The sequence below is a fragment of the Phyllostomus discolor genome, chromosome 2 (assembly GCF_004126475.2).
Source record: "Phyllostomus discolor isolate MPI-MPIP mPhyDis1 chromosome 2, mPhyDis1.pri.v3, whole genome shotgun sequence".
NCBI classification, from domain to species: domain Eukaryota; kingdom Metazoa; phylum Chordata; class Mammalia; order Chiroptera; family Phyllostomidae; genus Phyllostomus; species Phyllostomus discolor.
This window is the reverse complement of record NC_040904.2, coordinates 8,156,627-8,174,564: the sequence shown is the minus strand read 5'-3', so window position 1 is coordinate 8,174,564 and position 17,938 is coordinate 8,156,627. Positions and strand designations below refer to the sequence as shown.

At 51.2% G+C, this 17,938-nt stretch overlaps 1 protein-coding gene across 2 annotated transcripts in view; it reads right to left on the bottom strand.

The window, feature by feature from the left end:
- Positions 1–12,889, bottom strand: part of UBASH3A (ubiquitin associated and SH3 domain containing A) — a 35,515-nt gene extending 22,626 nt beyond the window's left edge. Inside the window, exons 1-6 of one of the 2 annotated variants that reach the window (XM_028505016.2) lie at positions 12,721–12,889; positions 10,759–10,812; positions 7,651–7,837; positions 5,778–5,976; positions 2,449–2,618; positions 852–1,060 (exon numbers count right to left, since the gene is read on the bottom strand). In XM_028505016.2, the coding sequence (XP_028360817.1) occupies positions 852–1,060; positions 2,449–2,618; positions 5,778–5,976; positions 7,651–7,837; positions 10,759–10,812; positions 12,721–12,833 (932 nt within the window). In that variant the 5' untranslated portion in view covers positions 12,834–12,889. The remainder of the gene's footprint in view (positions 1–851; positions 1,061–2,448; positions 2,619–5,777; positions 5,977–7,650; positions 7,838–10,758; positions 10,813–12,720) is intronic. The other variant, XM_036017465.1, reaches the window with a different exon arrangement.
- Between the last annotated feature and the right edge of the window lie 5,049 nt (positions 12,890–17,938).

Sequence of the window (17,938 nt, the reverse complement as noted above, 5' to 3'; positions counted from 1 at the left end):
ATCCTCAGACTGTTCAGGTGATGCTGAAGACACTAGAATTAAGAAATTCCAGCTGAACAGGACACCGCCAGGAGCCCTGTAGCTTCGAGAAAATGAATTCTTCCAACAACCGTGCGTGCTTGGGGGAAGACCCTCAGCCTCCAGGAAGCCCCCAGCCCCAGCCCAGACCTGACCCCAGCTGTGGGAGCCCCTGTGCTCAGCCACGCCCAGACTCCTGGCCTGTGGAAACTGCGAGGTAATACATGCATGTGGTGTTAGCTGTCAGGTTAAGGACGTCTGTCATACAACAACAGGAAGCTAATACTGTGCCATAGGACTGCAGAAGCAGGGTGTCCAACCTAGGGCCCACAGGCCACGTGGGGCCCAGATTGGCTATGAATGAGGCCCCACACAAAATCGTAAATTTACTTAAGACATTATGAGGTTTTTTTTGGTGATTGTGTGTCGCAATGTATTTGGTAATCTGTGGCCCAAGACAACTCTTCTTAGAGTGTGGCCCAGAGACACCAATGGGTTGGACACCTGTGTGACTGGGTAGAGATCAGTAAAGCCAAGCACAGGACTTCTGATGGTTATCTATGTCCATGACAAGGAAGTAGTATTTTGTAGTCTTTTGAAATTAAGATCTCAGAAGCCATATATGATAATTCTCATCTTCTGAGTGTTATCAGCAGAGAACCAGGGGTCAGCCAAGGTCTTTACTGTATCCAGTAAAGGGATAACATTGCAATTTATACCAGTGGTGGAACGGTCTAGAAGCATGCAAACACCGCGGCCACTGTTTGCAGGTGGACACGCTCAGACACCAGGGCGGGGACCTTTGGGCCACCGCTGCTGGAGGCGCCGCTCACCTGTGTTTCACCCAGGTGTCGCACTCACTGGCTCGCTCCGTGTAGTTCTCGGGCAGGAAGCCTCGGCAGCCGGTCCGCTGCGAGAGCCCAATGACCCAGCCCTCGCTGGCTTCCTCCTGCTCCGTGGGGTCCACGAAGATGTAGTCGCCGGGATTTAGTGGCAGCTCGTCCACGTTCTGGGGTTTGTACTGAAACACGGCCCTCAGGGTCTGGAAAGGAAGCAAACGTTTTCATGTCTCCAGCAAGGACGGGGGCTGGGAAAGATGACAGTAGGGGGCTCATGTCTGCCTTTGGCTTTTAGGCTCTCTCATGGGCAGCGTGTCTCCAGGGTGCCCCCCAAGCCTCTGTCAGATGACAGATGGCTAGAATATGACAAAATACAGCACAGAAGTCTCTGGATAGATTTAGAAATGAATTTTGGTGTCTATCATCTGTCTAGTATGTGTGTACAATACGCATGTATTTATCATCTATCCATCATCTACCACCAATCATCCATTTATCATGTCTGTCATCTATCTATCTTTCTACCATCTTTCTATAATGCCTATCATCTCTCTCTTTTTCTACCACTCATCTGTCATTTATCGATCCCTGTATCCATGTATCTATGTATCTATCTTTGTCCTTATTTCTTATATGAAATACCTCAAAGCATAACCCAACTTCCACATCTACCTTCCCTGCTGTGAAGTGTCTGACAGCTTCTTTCACAGCCCGGAACACAGTGGATTCAGCCGCACGTGTTCCGTGGGTCCGTGGGGGGCCCCACTTGGATTCCGTCTGAACGAATCAGTTTAGTGGGAGACAGTCTTGGGGTGAAGCTTCACCCCAATCATTATGTGAACAAATGACCGTATTTTGCCACGTATAATGCACACCCATGTTTTTGGCCTGAACTTTTAGGGAAAACAAGGTTTCATTTTAATTTTTTAACTCAATTATGTATATTTAGAAACCAAGCCAGTTATTGCATTCCAGGGTATTATTTGGCATATCAATATCATTATTGCTTTCTAGAGTTACACTTTTAATGCATAAGCATAAATAAGCATAAGCAAAAGAATTAAAAACATTTATATAGATATGGAATTAGTACTACTCATGTATAATATGCATCCTTATTTTTCTCTCAAAAATATGGGCAAAAATGTATACATTATACATGGCAAGACACAGTAATAAGCAACATAATATATATATAATAAATGAACTTCACAATAGTTCATTTTTTATTGCCAGAAATGCTTCCATTTCCCCCTCAAATTTGTGTGTCTGCAACTTACTTATACAGGATGGGGCAAAAGGAGGTTCATGGTTGCTCGTATGGAAAATAATACAATAATTCATAAATGCAGAATAAACTCTGTTTCACATACTCACAACTGTAAATCTATTTTGCCTCACCCTATATATAGAAAACAATGCTGGTTGCAAATTGCACAAAGAAAGAAAAAATTGTAGAGAAAGAACAGAAGTGCTTCCTTGCACTAAAATACCTCCAGTGGAGGGCGGCTGGGGTGCGTTCTCGGTTGGGGAGGCCACATGGGCAGTTTCTGTGGGGGGATCCATCTCCCTGCCGGCCCGGGACGCTCACCTGGTAGTGCACAAAGCGCATGTCCCGCGAGTACAGCGCCGCGGTCCACTGGCAGCTGTGGCCCGGGTTCACCTCCTTGGCCAGCTGCTCCAGCGTCCTCTGGTGGTGGGGGTAGAACTTGTGGGCCAGTGTCAGATGCAGCTGCTTGGTGCAGGGCTTCACGGTGCAGTCTGCAAAACCGGGTAAACACAGGGTTGCCCGCCGTCAGCACCGTGCGCCCCGGATGACTGCGCGCCCAGGGTGGCTGCATGCCCAGGCTCAGCAGCGCGAGCCCCTACCCACGGCTCCCTGCCTCCCTGCCTCCCTGCCTCCGCACCGGGCCTTCCTTGGCCAGGCAAGGACTCCCCCAGACTGTGCCATCTTGCAGAGTTCGCCTGATAAAGGCGATGGTTGGGTACCTGCGGATTCTACAAGGAAAAGTAAAAGAGGTGGGGGTAGAGATGGGGATTTGCAGGCAGAGTTTGGGACCTATCACTTCGCAAGCCAGCTGCCCCAACAGTGGATTAACTGGTATAGAAAGCCGACACTACACCCCTGGGGAGCGCATGTCACTTAGTGGCCTGGCCTAGTGGGCTCACTCTCCAGGTCGGTGGCTTCTTGCTCAGCTGGCTGCAGAGTCTCGGGGAGAAAATGCCACAGGCAACACAATCCTGTTGAGCGTGACAGGCTCTCTGACACCTGGCTCGCTTTGGCGGGGGCTCTGGTCTTCACGGGGGTCTCGGCCCTCGGTCCTCACTCCGGGGCTGTCGAGTCAGCCGGGGTCTGATTTCACCTGGGCCACAGAGCGTTTTCTGTTCCGGGGAGGCGGCCACCGACGGGAACAGCTCAGAGTTTGGTGTCAGGTAGACCTGGCTTTAGACCCACGCTGCTCCTTTCGGCCGGGCCACCTTGGCCTGACTCAGCTTCCGTTTCGACAGCAGCGCCACGAGGATGGCGAGGGTTGCCTGCGGGGGCTGCCGTGGAAACCGGTCTCCGAGCCCACAGCGTCTCCGAGTCTTTCAGTTACTGTCGGTTACCCGCTTCCTCTGCATGGGCAGCACGCGGCAGCAGGCAGGACCTGCCCTCCTCTGAAAAGCATCAAGGGCGCCGCGGACACTTCCTGGAGCCCAGACTTGGCGGCCCCACCCAGGTTTCACCCACCACCGTGGAGGTGAGAAGCCTGAGGCAAGAGATTGAGTGGGTGTCGGGGAAATTCCTTCCCTCAGCGGAAGGGGCAGGGCCGCCTTGCCACCTGAGTCAGTGTGGCCTGAGACCCACCGCTGCTGTCACCGGAGCCATCAGTGAGTCACCCTGACTTCTGAATGGGCCCTTGTCTTTTCTTCTTTCTGTGGCCCCATGCCCGTGGGGATGTTTCGATGGGGGCAGGAGGGGGGGCCCGGGAGACAGCGGAGCTGGGGCTGGCCCTTCTGAAGCCCTCGGGATCAGGCTCAGGGCATAGGGAGCAGGAGGGCAGGGCCAGCCTGCTCAGAGTCCAGCGTGGACCCATCTCTCAGGACCCGTGGCTGCTCAGTAGAAAGCCCAGCTGGTGCAGAGTGAGACGCAGCTGGACTCCAGGCCTAGCTCCCCCACGCCCTGGGCAGGGGGCTCTGCTGGTTTCCTGGGGCTGTTGTCATAAACTGCCACCGACTGGGTGGCCTCAAATGGAAATTTGTTCCCTCGTAGTTCTGAAACAATGGAAGTCTCAAGTCAAGGTGCTGGCAGGGCCCGCTCTGTCTGGGCCTCTGGGAGGGGGAAGGTCCTTCCTGCCTCTTCCCGCTTCTGGGGCCCCGGGTGCTCCTTGGCTTGTGGCTGCATCACCGGATCCCTGCCTCCGTCTTTACATGGCCTCCTTCCTGTGTCCCTGAGTCCTCTCCGAGCACAAACACCAGTCATGGGACTCAGGGCTCACCCTACTCCAGGGTGACCTCGTTTTAACTAATTACATCTGCAAAGACCCTAATTCCGAGCAGGGCCCTGATCTGAGGCTGTGGGGAGACATGAATCTGAAGGGACACTATTCAACCCCGGACGGTGGCCTCGGGCAGACAGTACACCCTTCCGAGCCTCAGTCTCTCCGTTTGTGAAATGGGCAACGAGACCCACTTTGGGGGGAGAAGGGAAGAGGAAGGGAAGCACCCAGCCAGCTCCGAGGCGCATGGCTGACACGCTGCACCGGGACAAGAACCATGCTGTCTTTTCAGGGGCAGGAGAGTCAAGGGACAACCTTTGAGGTCACCTTTATGTAAAGGAGACTCATCCACAGAGACAAGGGGTAGGCTCACAGCTACCCAGCGTAGCTGACCTCCAGGCCCGACAAGGCAGCCTGCCAATGGAAATCTGAGAGTCATGGACCTGGGTTCACACCTGTGTGAGGACGGGGCAGACGGGCCACCTGTGCGGGGGCGGGGAGGGGTCTTCCCACCAGGGCCGTGGCCTTTGAGTTTCAGAGTCGGCAGATCACAGTACTGAGAAGTACCAGGAACAAGAGGGAATTTCCACAAAAATAGGCTACATCGTTCCAAGAACAAGAGCCTCACCATTTTGCAGAGAAAGAAAAATGCCTTGGGGAGTTGAGGTGCCTGGATTAAGGCACACGGCTAACCATCTTCGAAGGTCAAGTCCAGAATTCTTCCCGCTAATGCCAGCCCGAGCCTCAGTCCCCAGACCTGGCTGGTGTTTGGGGAAAAGGGGATTTTGTTGAGTCTCAGAGTGAGTCTAGATCATCTTTCCCCGAAAGGCCAAGGAGAGAGGACTAAGCTCACACCTAAAACTTCAAATAAACCAGCGAGGACCTGTGTTTAACACACAGCGCCGACGTGGTTAGGAGAGATGCCCAAGGTGGGCCCGGGGCTGGGGGGCGGCCCTGTCTCTCCGTGCGAGCACCAGCCCGCAATCCCTGTCATTACACAGCCATGCGGCGTCCCCACCTGGGACAGTTTCTCTGAAGCTGGAATGTGGCGGGGGTTTGGAAAATCACTTTGAAATCAAAGCAAACGAGGCTCTTCCCGTCAGAGACTAGACCACGCGGGCTCTCTGTTTGCTTACCTTATAAGGACACTGGGTGCATTAGGGAGGATCTAGGGAAATTGTTCGGCCTTGGGTCAAGGCCGTATCAGAGAAGTTGCTTGGCAAGGGAGTGGTGGGGATGGATGTGGCTCGGGCAAGGGCAGTGCACCCCTGAGCCCTGCCCGGCCAGCCCGGCCAGCCGCCTGACTGTCGCTGTGTTAAGGAACGGCCTGCGTGCCTCCTGCCTTTGGGGTCCACCCACTGTACCCAAGTGCAGTGAGCACAGCCCCGGACACAAAGGGGCCACGTTCTATTAACGGGTGCCCATGGCCGGGCCTGCCTACCTGCTAAGACGGCCGCCTCCGTGGCGAATATCGTGGCGAATTCCCGGATGACGTCTGCAGAGCCCTCGCTCACGAAGAAGCCCAGGTAGCTGATGGAAGAATGGAGAACCAGAGGGACCACCGGGGGGAAGGAGCCCAGCATCCGGTCGCCGGCTCTCTTCAGAGCCTCGTACAGGCACTCCGCCTTCTGGTCTTCACACTAAGGGAAGAGACAGCTGTGTGCTTTCTCAGGGCTTGTTACCAGGTCCCCCTGTTCACCTAAAATGAAAGGGCTTTCAACGTGGGAGGCGACGGGCATTTATGTGAGACCAGACCAAAGAAGAGCTGCTTGGGAAGCACTGATTCAGGCAGAAGCCCAAACACTGCTCGGATCTGGAGACAAAGGCCAGGGGCCTTGATGAGAAAGGCAGGGGAACAGCTCCATCCGTAGCAGGAAGGCATCGCTACTGGTGCAGATGATGCATCGTCATCATGTTCATGCTAAGTAATTTAAAGCATTGTGAGCTGGCAGCCAGCACCTCTGCTTTCCTGTTATCCTTGCAGACAGTTCTCTGGGCACAGGGTTGCTCAGGCGCAGCCTCAGCTGACCTGGCCCTGTTCTGGCGCTCCGAGGTTTGAGGCGCCAGACGTGTGGGGCAGGTCCTCCCGGGGTGGGGGCAGCTCCAGCTTCATTTTAAAGTGGCTCATTTACTATTTTTAAACATCTATTAATGTAATTAATAAAATCGTGCAGCCCAGTGAGCCCCTTTTCTGCTCACAGTGCTGTAACTGTAACGTAACTTGTCTGGTTCGTGTGTTCGGGGTTATGGGTTTGTTCTGCGCCCGACGGGGTCCCGGCTCCCAGCTCCCTGTCTTTCTGGGAGCAGCAAATGTGGGTGAGGCTCTGGGCCCTGGTCTCCCTCCCCTCCGTGCACGGGTGCCAGGCCTGTGAGGCTCGCCCTACCCATCCTGTCTTCTCCTTTACCCATCACGGGCGTTTCTCCCCCAGAAATCCCCAGCACCTCTCAGCCTGGAGCCTGACCCTGGGAGGCCCGAGAACCAACACAGACTCTGACCCTGCGTCCTCGCCGCGCCCACAGTTCTGTCCCAACACCCCTCCTAGTGCCACAGTGCCACGCTGCCACGCTCCCCCGCCAGCCACCCAGAGAGGCTTGTCTAGATGGCGAGGCTGGACCTGGGTGGAGCCCACAGAGCTGGCCACAGCAGGGCTGGGCCAGGGTGTGTCCTCTCCGGGATTTTCTGATGGAACCGCAGAGGAAGTGGTGTCTGTCCCTCCCTCCCTCCCTCATTCTCACACCTGCTTCTCTTCCCAGCAGCCAGGCCCTCCTCACCTTCCCAGGGCCCCTGTGGAGCTGTCCGTGTGGCCATTTTCTAAGGCGGGGCTGGTCCCCCAGGCGGGGACCAGTCCTACATCGTTGACTGGCCCAAACCCACCCACCCCTCCGTTTGAGGCCCCGTGACCAGCTCTAGGGGTGGCTTTCCCCGAAGGACTTGTTCTGGTGAGGAATGCGGAGACATTGCCCCGGACACATTGCCGTACGACAGGGCAAGTGCCACTTAGAGACATCAGCGAAGGAAGGTGGGAGCACAAAGAGCCAAAATTCCTTCTGTCTGGGAAGCTGGGCAAGACTTAAAAAAGAGAGGGGATAAATGAATTGGGTTCTGAAGGATGAGTAGGAGTTGACCACCTGAAGGCGAGGAGGAAAGTAAAGGACATCTTGCAGAAAGAGGTCAGCTGACACTGCGGTTGTGGCCCACCCCATCCACATAAACCAAAAACCCTCGATTTTGTCCCGTCACTGCCTGGTTTTCACAGAAAATGACTTCCGCTGCTGGGTTAACGGGCGTCAAAGGCACGCTGGGGCTGACTCACCGTGAAGAAGTCACAGAGCGTTATGTGCGGGAAGACCTCATGGGCTCGGTTCCTCGTGCACTGGCGCTTGCTCTCTCTCCAGAACTCTTGAAGCTTTTCCAGCAGGGGCCCCGTGGGACAGAGGAAAAGGGCATACTCCTGGGGGATGGGGTCATCCAGAGAAGGGTCGTTGCAGTGACAGCGCAGCCTGCAACGGAGCACAGGCCACCTTCACCTGGTGTTGCGACAAAAAGGTCCCGTCCCCCTGGAGACCGGCCCCTCAGAGCAACAGCCCGTGCTGAGCACCGGAGGCACGTGCACCCCAACCCTTGTTCCCCACCCCTCCCGGTGAGGTGCCCCCAACACAGTGCCTGGGGCAGCTGCTCGGGTCTCAGACGCTGCCCCTCTGATTCCCAGGTCAGAGGCCGAGAAAGTGTGAGGGAGGTGACAGTGACACTCAGAAGCCAGTCTTCAAATGACCTCTGTGGTCCAGCCAGCTCCAGAGTGCTGAACATTTTGTGGGAAAAAATTCACATTTTAATTTTATCTCATACTTCCAATTAAAGGTAAAGGTCAAAACCACAGAGAAAGAGACAGAGTTTAGAGGGGCCATCCCATTTCCTTTCAACTCAGACAAAGTTATTTCAGGTGTGAGGGAAATCAATAGGCAGACCATAATTCAAGAGCATTCTCACTGAGAATAAACAGGAGAATTAAAACGACCGTTTTTCTCATGTGTCAGATGAATGCAATGCTCTCCAAAGGATTAAGTCACACGCTGTCGTGCCACAGGTGCCGTGAGGTTCCAGGATGAGCTTACGCGATCCCCACACCTGGCAGTGGGCCGGCCCAGGTCAAAGCCTTAACACGCCTGGACCGTTGGAACTAATCGTTCTACCCCCAGAATCGGAACCAAAGGAAAAAAACAAAAAGTAGAAAAGAAAACTGCGTGGATAAAACATTTGCTGTAGCGTTATTTATGATAGGAAAAAAGGAAAAGCTAGGGAAATGACAGTACATTTACTTATCTGTTCGTTAAAAACTGCGGTCTTGAAGACTCGCTAATGTCTCAGGAAAGCGCTCGTGAGATAATACTAAGTTTAGGACGCAATATGCACCCTCTCGGGAAAACGTTAGTTATGTGCAAATGCGTCTCCTTAATAATAATAAAGAACACTGCCCTGGCTGGCGTAGCTCAGTGGATTGAGCACGGGCTGCGAACCAGGCATCGCAGGTTCGATTCCCAGTCAGGGCACATGCCTGGGTTGCAGGCCATAACCCCCAGCAACCGCACATTGATGTTTCTCTCTCTCTCTCTCTCTCTTCCCTCTCTAAAAATAAATAAATAAACTCTTTAAAAAAAAACACCGACAGAGGCACCCCTCCCCCTCCCCCTGACTCCTTGCCCCTTCTAGAGGCAACCTCAACGGTTAAGAGGTTTTGCTTTCCTCCAGACATTTAAGTAATAAATTCATAGACAGCACTTGTGTGTGTTTTATATAAATTACAGGCCATTGTTCAAATTATTCTGCAACTTACATTTTTTAAGATTTTATTTATTTACTTTTAGAGAGAAGGGAAAGGAGGGAGAAAGAGAGAGAGAGAAACATCGATGCGGGAGAGAAACATCCATCGGTTGCCTCTTGCACGCCCTGACCGGGGACGAAATCCGCAGCCCGCGCCTGTGCCCTGACCAGGAATCCAACGGGCAACCTTTCGCTTTGTGGAATGACGCCCAACCGACTGAGCCACACCATTCACAGCCGTAACTGGCATTTTTTTACTCGACAGTGTTTTCCTGATTCCCCCATGTTAATAAATATACAGCTAGTTGAGCAGGAAATTTCTCGGGCTGTATAACATCCCATCGTGGACACAGGTAACCGTCGGTACATTCATTCCACAGGGGTGCATTTAAATAATTTTCTTTGTAACGCTGTAATTACGGCTTTTGCACTTGTGTTTTCAGTCCCTTTGTATTTCTCCAGAGGTTGCCCTTAGACTTGGAACTGCTTGTTTGGGTGGCTATACCCAGTGTCAGAGTTGATAGGCACCCCAGAATGCAACCAGACAGCCCGGATTGCAACCAGGAAAGGAAGAGACCACCACCCTTCCCTGCCCCCCACCAACGCTGGCAGGTGCCTGTTGTTTTTAAGGGCACCTCATTTGCACTGCCCTGAGTGTGAGAGCGGTCGGGCCCACCCTGCGCAGGGACTAGGGGATCCTGCTGTCTCCCAGCTCCTTGGTGGGACTTCTGGTCTTGGTGGCTGAGGGACCAACCAGGGCCCTCAGAGCGGTGGGTTCTGCGGGTCCCGTTCAAATGGGCCAGGCTGGCCCTGCCATCCCATGGAGGGGCCGCCTGCCTGGCTCTCGGCCCAGGGTTTCTGGAGGAGGAGGGGCGTTCCCATGGGGGACATGTTGGGCACACAGAGGACCACTGTCAGCACCTGCCGTCCTGCTCCGTGAGGGGCACCCCAGCCTGGCGGGACCCGGTTTTTTTGTTGGAGTTTCACGACAGCAGTTTCGGGCACAGCGAGAGGGGACTTCCCCCGCAGGCAGCAGGATGGCATCATGGCACACTCAGGCGGGGCTGGGTTTCAGAGAGTGGGGCGGCCTCTCCAGATCCCCAGATAAGACAATGGGGGCCCAGAGCCGTGGGCGGTGTGCGGAGTCCCAGAGCTGGCAGGCGGTGGCGCGGCCCTGAGCCAGAGCTCCCACCCCTGCCCCCAGGCACGCGGCACCCCTTGAACTGCACCGTGCCAATCGAGGCCCTACGGGACATTCACGACCCCAATAAACTCTGTCCCCATCCAAGGCTGCCACCCGAGAGAGCGGCGGCCTCTGTTTTATACCCGCCAAAGGGCTCTTCCCTTCGCTCCACAAATGGAACGGACTTTTCCCTTCTTGGACAGTTGCATTTGGACTGAATCAGAATTTCTAAGTGAAGGAAACCTTGTTTGAGGTTCTCGCTGTTTTGTGTTTTACTTTACACCAGAGCTGTTTATTCCTTTCCCTCGGAGCTGGGTGGGTGGGCACGGAGGCGGCCCCGCCCTGTCTGGACCGTACTGAGCAATTCGAGGGGTCCCCCCATTTCCACACTGTCCGGTGTGTGAAGACAACCGCACTCACCACTCGGCTGCCTCTTTCGCCGACTTTCTCCCAGTGGCTGCCAATGCCTTCAGCCTACAGGAAGCAGAACACAAGGAGCATTCAGAACCCTCTCTGCCATTTTGGGGGAAAGGGCGAGAGGCAGGGGCAGCCCAGCGAGGAGCTGGATGCCTCGCTTCCCAGCTGGACGTGGTGGCCGGGCCTCTGTCCCCTGCAGAGCCTACTGTGGTTTTGGACAATGCCGACCTGCTCGTTTTCCTCCCTCGACCCCTGCCTCCAATCCTCGGCCTGGAGTCCAAGGGCTCACGCCCTGAGGTCTGCCCACGCCCGTGGTCCCATCCCCCCGCCATGCCCCAGGCACCCTGCACTAGGGCCAGGTGGACCCACTCTCTGATCCTGCAGTTGGCTGTGAGGGGCCCCAGCCCTGGCGTGCACCTGTTTTCCTGCCAAATGTGGCCCTGAGCCAATATGCCCATGGCTCTTCCAGGCCTGGCTCGAAAGCCTCCTCCTCCCAGAAGCCCTCCCCCAACCACTGGGCAGGGGCAGCGCCTCTGTTGCCCCACCACGTACATGGTCACCACACTTGTCATCTCAATGAGCTCGTGTCCGTTTGCCTCCACTACCTGCCTGCGGGGCCCTGAGGCCCGGCTGTGTCTCACTGGGCATTGCAACCAGGATGTGCGCACGCCGGTTGAATAACTGAACCGGACCACACTGAATAGCCAGGAGTGAGGTTCAGGGACTTCGTTCAGGGGTTCAGCCCCCAGTGTCGGGGGGTGATGAGGAGCCCAGGAGGCCGCAGCCCCGTGCTGCTCTGTGGATGCACCCCCTGCAGAGGTTCCCCCAGAGAGGCCTTGGCGTGGGGCCTTACTTGGGGTGCTTCAGGCTCATGAGAAGCTTAGCGCATGTGTCCGACCCCTGACTTGTGGCTAACGTTCAAACCAGAAGGTATTTTGAGCATGTGTTTATGCTACCGGTCAGGGGCGTGACAAAGCACCCCTGGGCCTCATAGGTGCATTCGAGAGTGGGGCTCGGGTCTTGCCCTGCCTCCAGCTGTCCTCTCCGGCCTCAGTGTCCCCAAGTGCACCCGGCAGAAGGCGCTCAGGACGAGGTTGGGCGCACAGCACGTGCTCGGCTCACGCCGGCTTCCCTTCTCCATGTCACGGGCCCCGGGTTTATTTCGAACGTGAGGACGCAGCCCTATCTGGGTTGCAGGAGGAAGGGCTCTAGCTTCAGCAGCATTTCGCCCAGTTTGGCTGGGATTTGGCTACAGGGTTTAAGGAGGGTTTGCCCCCTTCCCAAGTCCAGGGTTTTCCCCAAGGGGGCTTCTGATGTGTTTTCCGTGCGGGTGAGCGTCCGAGCGGACCCGCTCCAAGAAATCGGTTTCCTGTGGAAGCAGTAACCCGGGGTCGGTATCCTAGCTCATGGCTTCGGGGTGTCTTCTCTCTCTCCTTGGGTTAAACTCTTCTACGTGTGGACTTTCTCCGTGGGCAAGGAGGACCGTGCTAACCCGGTAGTTTCCTGACCATTTTGTTTCATGACCGGACAGTCAAAAGACTTTTTGTAAGGACGAATGCTTTCCGGCACCTTTGGAGACATTCTCATCTCAGCAGAATGAGGGGCTCACTGGGCCGTTCAAATCAGCGTTTGCAATGTCCCCTCAGAGGCACTGAGTTGCCTTACGAAGAGGCTACAAGTAGGCCTCCAGCTCCTCCAAACCCTGAGAAACGGGGTGCTGTGGTAACACTTCTAATTCCCACAAACCAGGCCACCCCACCCACCATTCAGCCAGCAGAGTACGTCCCGATCATTTCGTTTACAAAAAAAGCAGAAAAGGGTCTGACCCGAGAGAGTTTCTCACCCTGCCACGGGCACCCCTGCGACAGGAAGTAGGTGCCCCGAGCCGCCCTGCTGTTCTGTGGCAGGGACCTCGGAAGGGCCAGGCTGGGAGGCAGGGGCAGGCGCCCACCGGGCAGTACTCACGCCGTGTGTGCCGGGAAGCCCATCCCCAGAAGCGGGTCCAGGAGCGAGGCGGCGCTGCGGCCTCTGAGCTTGCTGTTGACCTTCGCATAGACCTGCACCTCCCCGGCTGCCATCTCTTCCTGCCTGCACGCTGAAATGAGCAGATGAAGCCAGAGAGGGAGAGGCTGAGGCTGCGACGAAAAACCTCAAGACTTTTTTTGATCTCTCTGACAAAAGCTAATATCCTGTTTGCACGGGATATTGGTTTTCAGAATCCTCTTTGCAGGGTGCTGGGCAGCCGCATCCATCCACCCTGGTTCCACAGCGGGGTTCGAGCTCCAGAGGTCCCCGTGTAGACTCAGCCTGGGCTCTGTCTCGGGGCTGCATTGGGAGCGAGTCTGCAGGAGATGGGGTGGGGGGAGGGGCTAGGGGGTGGGAGTGGGGGAAGGGTTCTCTGCCGGGGCCCACTGCCAGCAGGACCCCTGTACACCCGCGACCTTCGTCTCCTCATATGCACACAAGACATTCCACTGCTCATTCGAAAATTTTCTGTGCTCACTTTAAAAGTTTTGGTTCTTTTAGCTATTCATTGACTTCTTTTTTTTTTAATTTTAAAAATCTCTCAGTTACAAAAGTTTTTATGCGTGCAGGAAACTTGCTGGATTGTGTGTGTGTGTGTGTGTGTGGCTCAGCGAATTTTCATCAAATGAGCACACGCACCCAGCTCCCCCAGGACCAGTCCTGGGTCCTCGACCGGGAGAGTGCTGGCGCCCCTTCCCCAGGGCCCACAGCGGAGACGTCTGGAGATGTTTTTGACTGTCCCAGTAGAGGAGGCCAGGGACGCTGCAGTGCAGACCAGAGCAAAGAAGGGCCCAGCCCAACATACCACAAATGTCAAGGCTGAGTAACTCGCTCTGGAACTTGACCAGGACTTCCGAGGCTGCCCCCTCCTCCACCCCACCCAGTTTTCCAGCTATCTCTCCCTCCCCTAAAAAGGTAACTACCTCACTAATCTGTACATCACCTTAGCCTAGTTTTGAATCTTATACAAATACAACCATACAGGATGTATTCTTTTGTGTCTACTTTCTTTTGTGTGTGAAGTTAATCCACGTGATTATTGTACGTAGCCATAGTCAGAGCACTGCATTGCTGGGTAGTGCTCTACCAGGTGAAGGCACCATGATTTATTTCTCTGTCTATGTCGTTTGTGTGCTGTTCAGTGGTTTTGCTGCTGAGGTCATTCTCATACATGCCCATGGGTGCCCGATGTGCATTTCTGTTAGGTTATTTATTGAGGGGTGAGACTGTAGGCTCATAGGATATGTGCACACTGCATTAGAAATTGCCAGATGGTTTACAAGGCAACTATTTATTTGCCCTCTCACCAGCCATGGGTGAACATTCCACTGCCCTGCATCCTTGCCCACACTTGATACTGTCAGTCTGTTCAGTTTTAGCCATTCTGTGGGTGTGCCGTGGTATCTCACCATGGTTCTAATCTGTATTTCCCTAAATGGCAGTGACATGGAGCACCATGAGAAAGGCTATCGGCCACTTAAATAACCCCTTTGAGGAAGATCCTGTTCAAATCTTTGGCCTTGTAAAAAGATGGATGGTTTGCTTTTCATTATTAATTTGTGGGAACTCCAAATATAAGCCTTTAGTTGAATGCATTTAATAATAATAACTTTGTCCAGGTTGTGATTTGCTTTTTTAATCTCTGAATGTCTTTTGGTTAAACAAACGTTTTCAATTTGAATGAAAATTAATTTATCAATCTTTTTTAAAAAATATTTTTCAAATTTATTTGTAGAGAGGGAAGGGATGGAGATAGAAAGAGAGAGAAACATCAATGTGCGGTTGCTGGGGGTCATGGCCTGCAACCCAAGCATGTACCCTGGCTGGGAATCAAACCTGCGACACTTTGGTTTGCAGCCTGCGCTCAATCCACTGAGCTACACCAGCCAGGGCCTTCAATCTTTTTTTTTTTTTTTTATGGTTAGAACTTTCTGTATCCTGTTCAAGAAATCATTGTTAATCCCACACTAGTGAAGATGGTCTCCCATGTTTTCTTCTGTTAGTTTTACCCTTTTTATTGTCCACATTTATCTCTATGATCCATTTGAATTAATTCTCTGTATGGTGTGAGGTAGGGGTAAGTTTCACGTATTTCCCCACAACTTCATTCATTGGGAAGACCATCACCTGCCCAGTGAATCACAGTAGAATGTTTACTGTAACTCAGGAGACTATATATACAAGGTAGGTTTACAGTTGTGAGTCCATGAAACACAGAGTTTATTCTTGTGTTATTATTAATTATTACATAATTTTCCATAGGAACAGCTACAAACCTCCTTTTGCCCCACCCTGTATATTAGACTATGTCTGACTTACTTATATTCTCTTGTTTGATTTATTTTTTGTGTCCACACTAAACTGCTTTAATTACCATAGGACTACACTCTCTGATCTTGTCTTCTTCTCTGCTCCTCTGCGCCCCTTGCATTTTCATATAAACATGAAAATCACGTTGCCGAAGTGTGCCGTTGGAGAGTGCAAAAAGATTCATGTGTAGTCAAGGGTTGCTCTACAAAGGGGTCAATGTAATTCAGTAGAGGAAAGGTTAATATGTTTAACCTATGATCCTGGGAAACTCCATACTAATATGGGAAAAGTGTGAACCTCAACCCTTACTTCACATCATGCACAAAAACTAACTCAAAATGTGTGGCGGACCTAAATGTTAAAACTTCTAAGAGAAAAACTCTTTGCTATGTTGGAGTTGACAAAGCTTTCTTAGGATGTTAAAAACGTACATCATAAAAAAATTTTAATTGGATTTGATCAAAGTAGAAACTTTCTACTCTTTAAAAGATACCAAAAAAAAATGCACCCACAGACTGGGAGAAAGTATCCCTATATATACACCTGGAAAAGGACTTGTAAACAACATGTTCATAATATAATACAACATAATGTATATATGTATTTATTGTGTGTATATGTGTTCTTATAATCAATAATAAAAAAATCTAGCTTAAAAATGATCAAAAGATCTAAATGGACACTTGACAAAAAAAGATGCATGAATGGCTAATGAGGATGTGGAAAGGTTTCAACATTATTCGTTATCAGGAAAATGTGAATTGAAACACCATGTGGTGCCACCACCACACACTTGCTAGAAGAACTAAAATTGAAAAGCTGACACCACCAAGTGTAGACAAGGCTGTGGAATAGTTGGAACACCCATACGTCGTTGGTGGAGATGCCAAATTGTCTAACCACCTTGGAAAGTGTTTTGACAGTTTCTTTTGAAGTTAAGCATACATTTTCTATACGACCAATTCACTCTTCTCTGCTTACCGAGGGGAGAGGAAGATGTATGCCCATACAAAGACTCTTACGTGAATGTCCATGGTGACGCTATTATTCACAGTGGAGCCAAACTGGAAAGAAGCCAGATGTTCATTAGTTGGTGAACAGATACTTAAATTAGGCATTTTCAATCAGTGGTTAACATTCATCAGTAAAAAGAAGCACACTGTTGATTCATGCAAAAACATGAGCAAATTTAAAAGGACACTGTGTTGACTAAAAGAAGCCAGATACAAGATTATACTCACCATGCGATCTTACTGATATTAAATTTTATGAAAGGTAAAAACTAATTTACATAAACAGAAGGGAGAGAATGGTGGCCCAAGGCTGGGGTCTGAGAGAGTTTTGGGGGTTGATGGACATGTCCCATAACCTGACTTGGTGGTGACTATGTGGGTGCATAGATCTTTACGTCTGGCTGAACTGATGAGTGCATTTTACAGTGTGGAGATTAAACCTCAGTAAAATTCATTTTAAAAAGGGAAAGGCAAGAAATATGAGGACAATAAGAAGCAGTATGCTAATTTTCACCAAAAAAAAGGCCTGCTGGGATTTTATTTGGGATTATGTTGAATCTATAGATCAAATTAATAATAGTGAGTCTTTCAATCCATGAACATGGTATATCTTTCTATTTCATTTCTCTTAAAAATGTTTTGGAGTTTCTAGTGTCTTGTACTTCTGTCACGAAGTTTACTCCTATGTGTTTATTCCTCCTGTTTTTGATGCTATTGTGTAAAATTATTTTCTATTTCCATTTGTTTGTTGCCAGTGTGCAGAAACACAGTTAATTTTCATGTATCAATGGCCATATAATAATCTGGCTCAGATCACTTATTAATTCTAATATTTTGTAGATTCTTTTGCATTTTCTATGTATACAATTATGTAATCTTCAAACAATGACAATTTTCCCTCCCTTTCTAATATTTATAAACTTTATTTTCTCCTCCTGCCATATTGTTCTTGCAAAGACTTCCAGTGCAATGTTGAAATAAAAGTGCCTTTTTTTGCCTGGCTGGCGTAGCTCAGTGGATTGAGCATCGCAGGTTTGATTCCCAGTCAGGGTACATGCCTGGGTGGCAGGCCATGACCCCCAGCAACCGCACATTGATGTTCCTCTCTCTCTCTTTCTCCTTCCCTTCCCTCTGTAAAAATAAATAAATAAAGTCTTTTTAAAAAAGTGCCTTTTTGGGTAGCTACCCTTAAAACAGATTAAGGAGATTCCTTTTTACTCCTACTTTGCTGCGGTGTTTTCAAAGATCATTAACGGACATTGAATTTCATCAAATGCTTTTTCTGCACCTATTGAGATGATCATACGGGTTTCCTTCTTGATTCAGGGAGTGAGCTAAGGTACAGCAGCCAACTTTTGAATGTTAAACCAACCTTGTTCTCCTAAGATAAAACCTGCTCGGTCATCATATGTTATCCATGCCATGTATTGCTGTACTCAATTTGCTAATAGTTGGTTTAACATTTTTGCATCAATGTTTGTGAATCAGCTTGGCCTGTTGTTTTCCTTTCTTGTAATTTCCTTGTTAGGTTTTACTGTCAGTAGAGTGAAATTTTTAAAATATATAATTTACAGTGGCACGAAAAAATGACCCAATACCCCCAAGTGACCCAATTCTTAGAATTGGGAAATACTTCCCGACTCCTTTATGAGAGGCCAAAATAATTCTGACCCACAGGGTGACCACCGGTGCTCGGGCACCTGAGACTGAGAAGGCTCCTGGGACGGAGACTCGCAGTGGGGACACCAGGAAAGTCACAGAGAAATCAGATGAGCTCGATGGAATGGATTTGTAGGTGGCAGTTCAAGGGACTCCTTTATGGAGGTGGAAGTTTA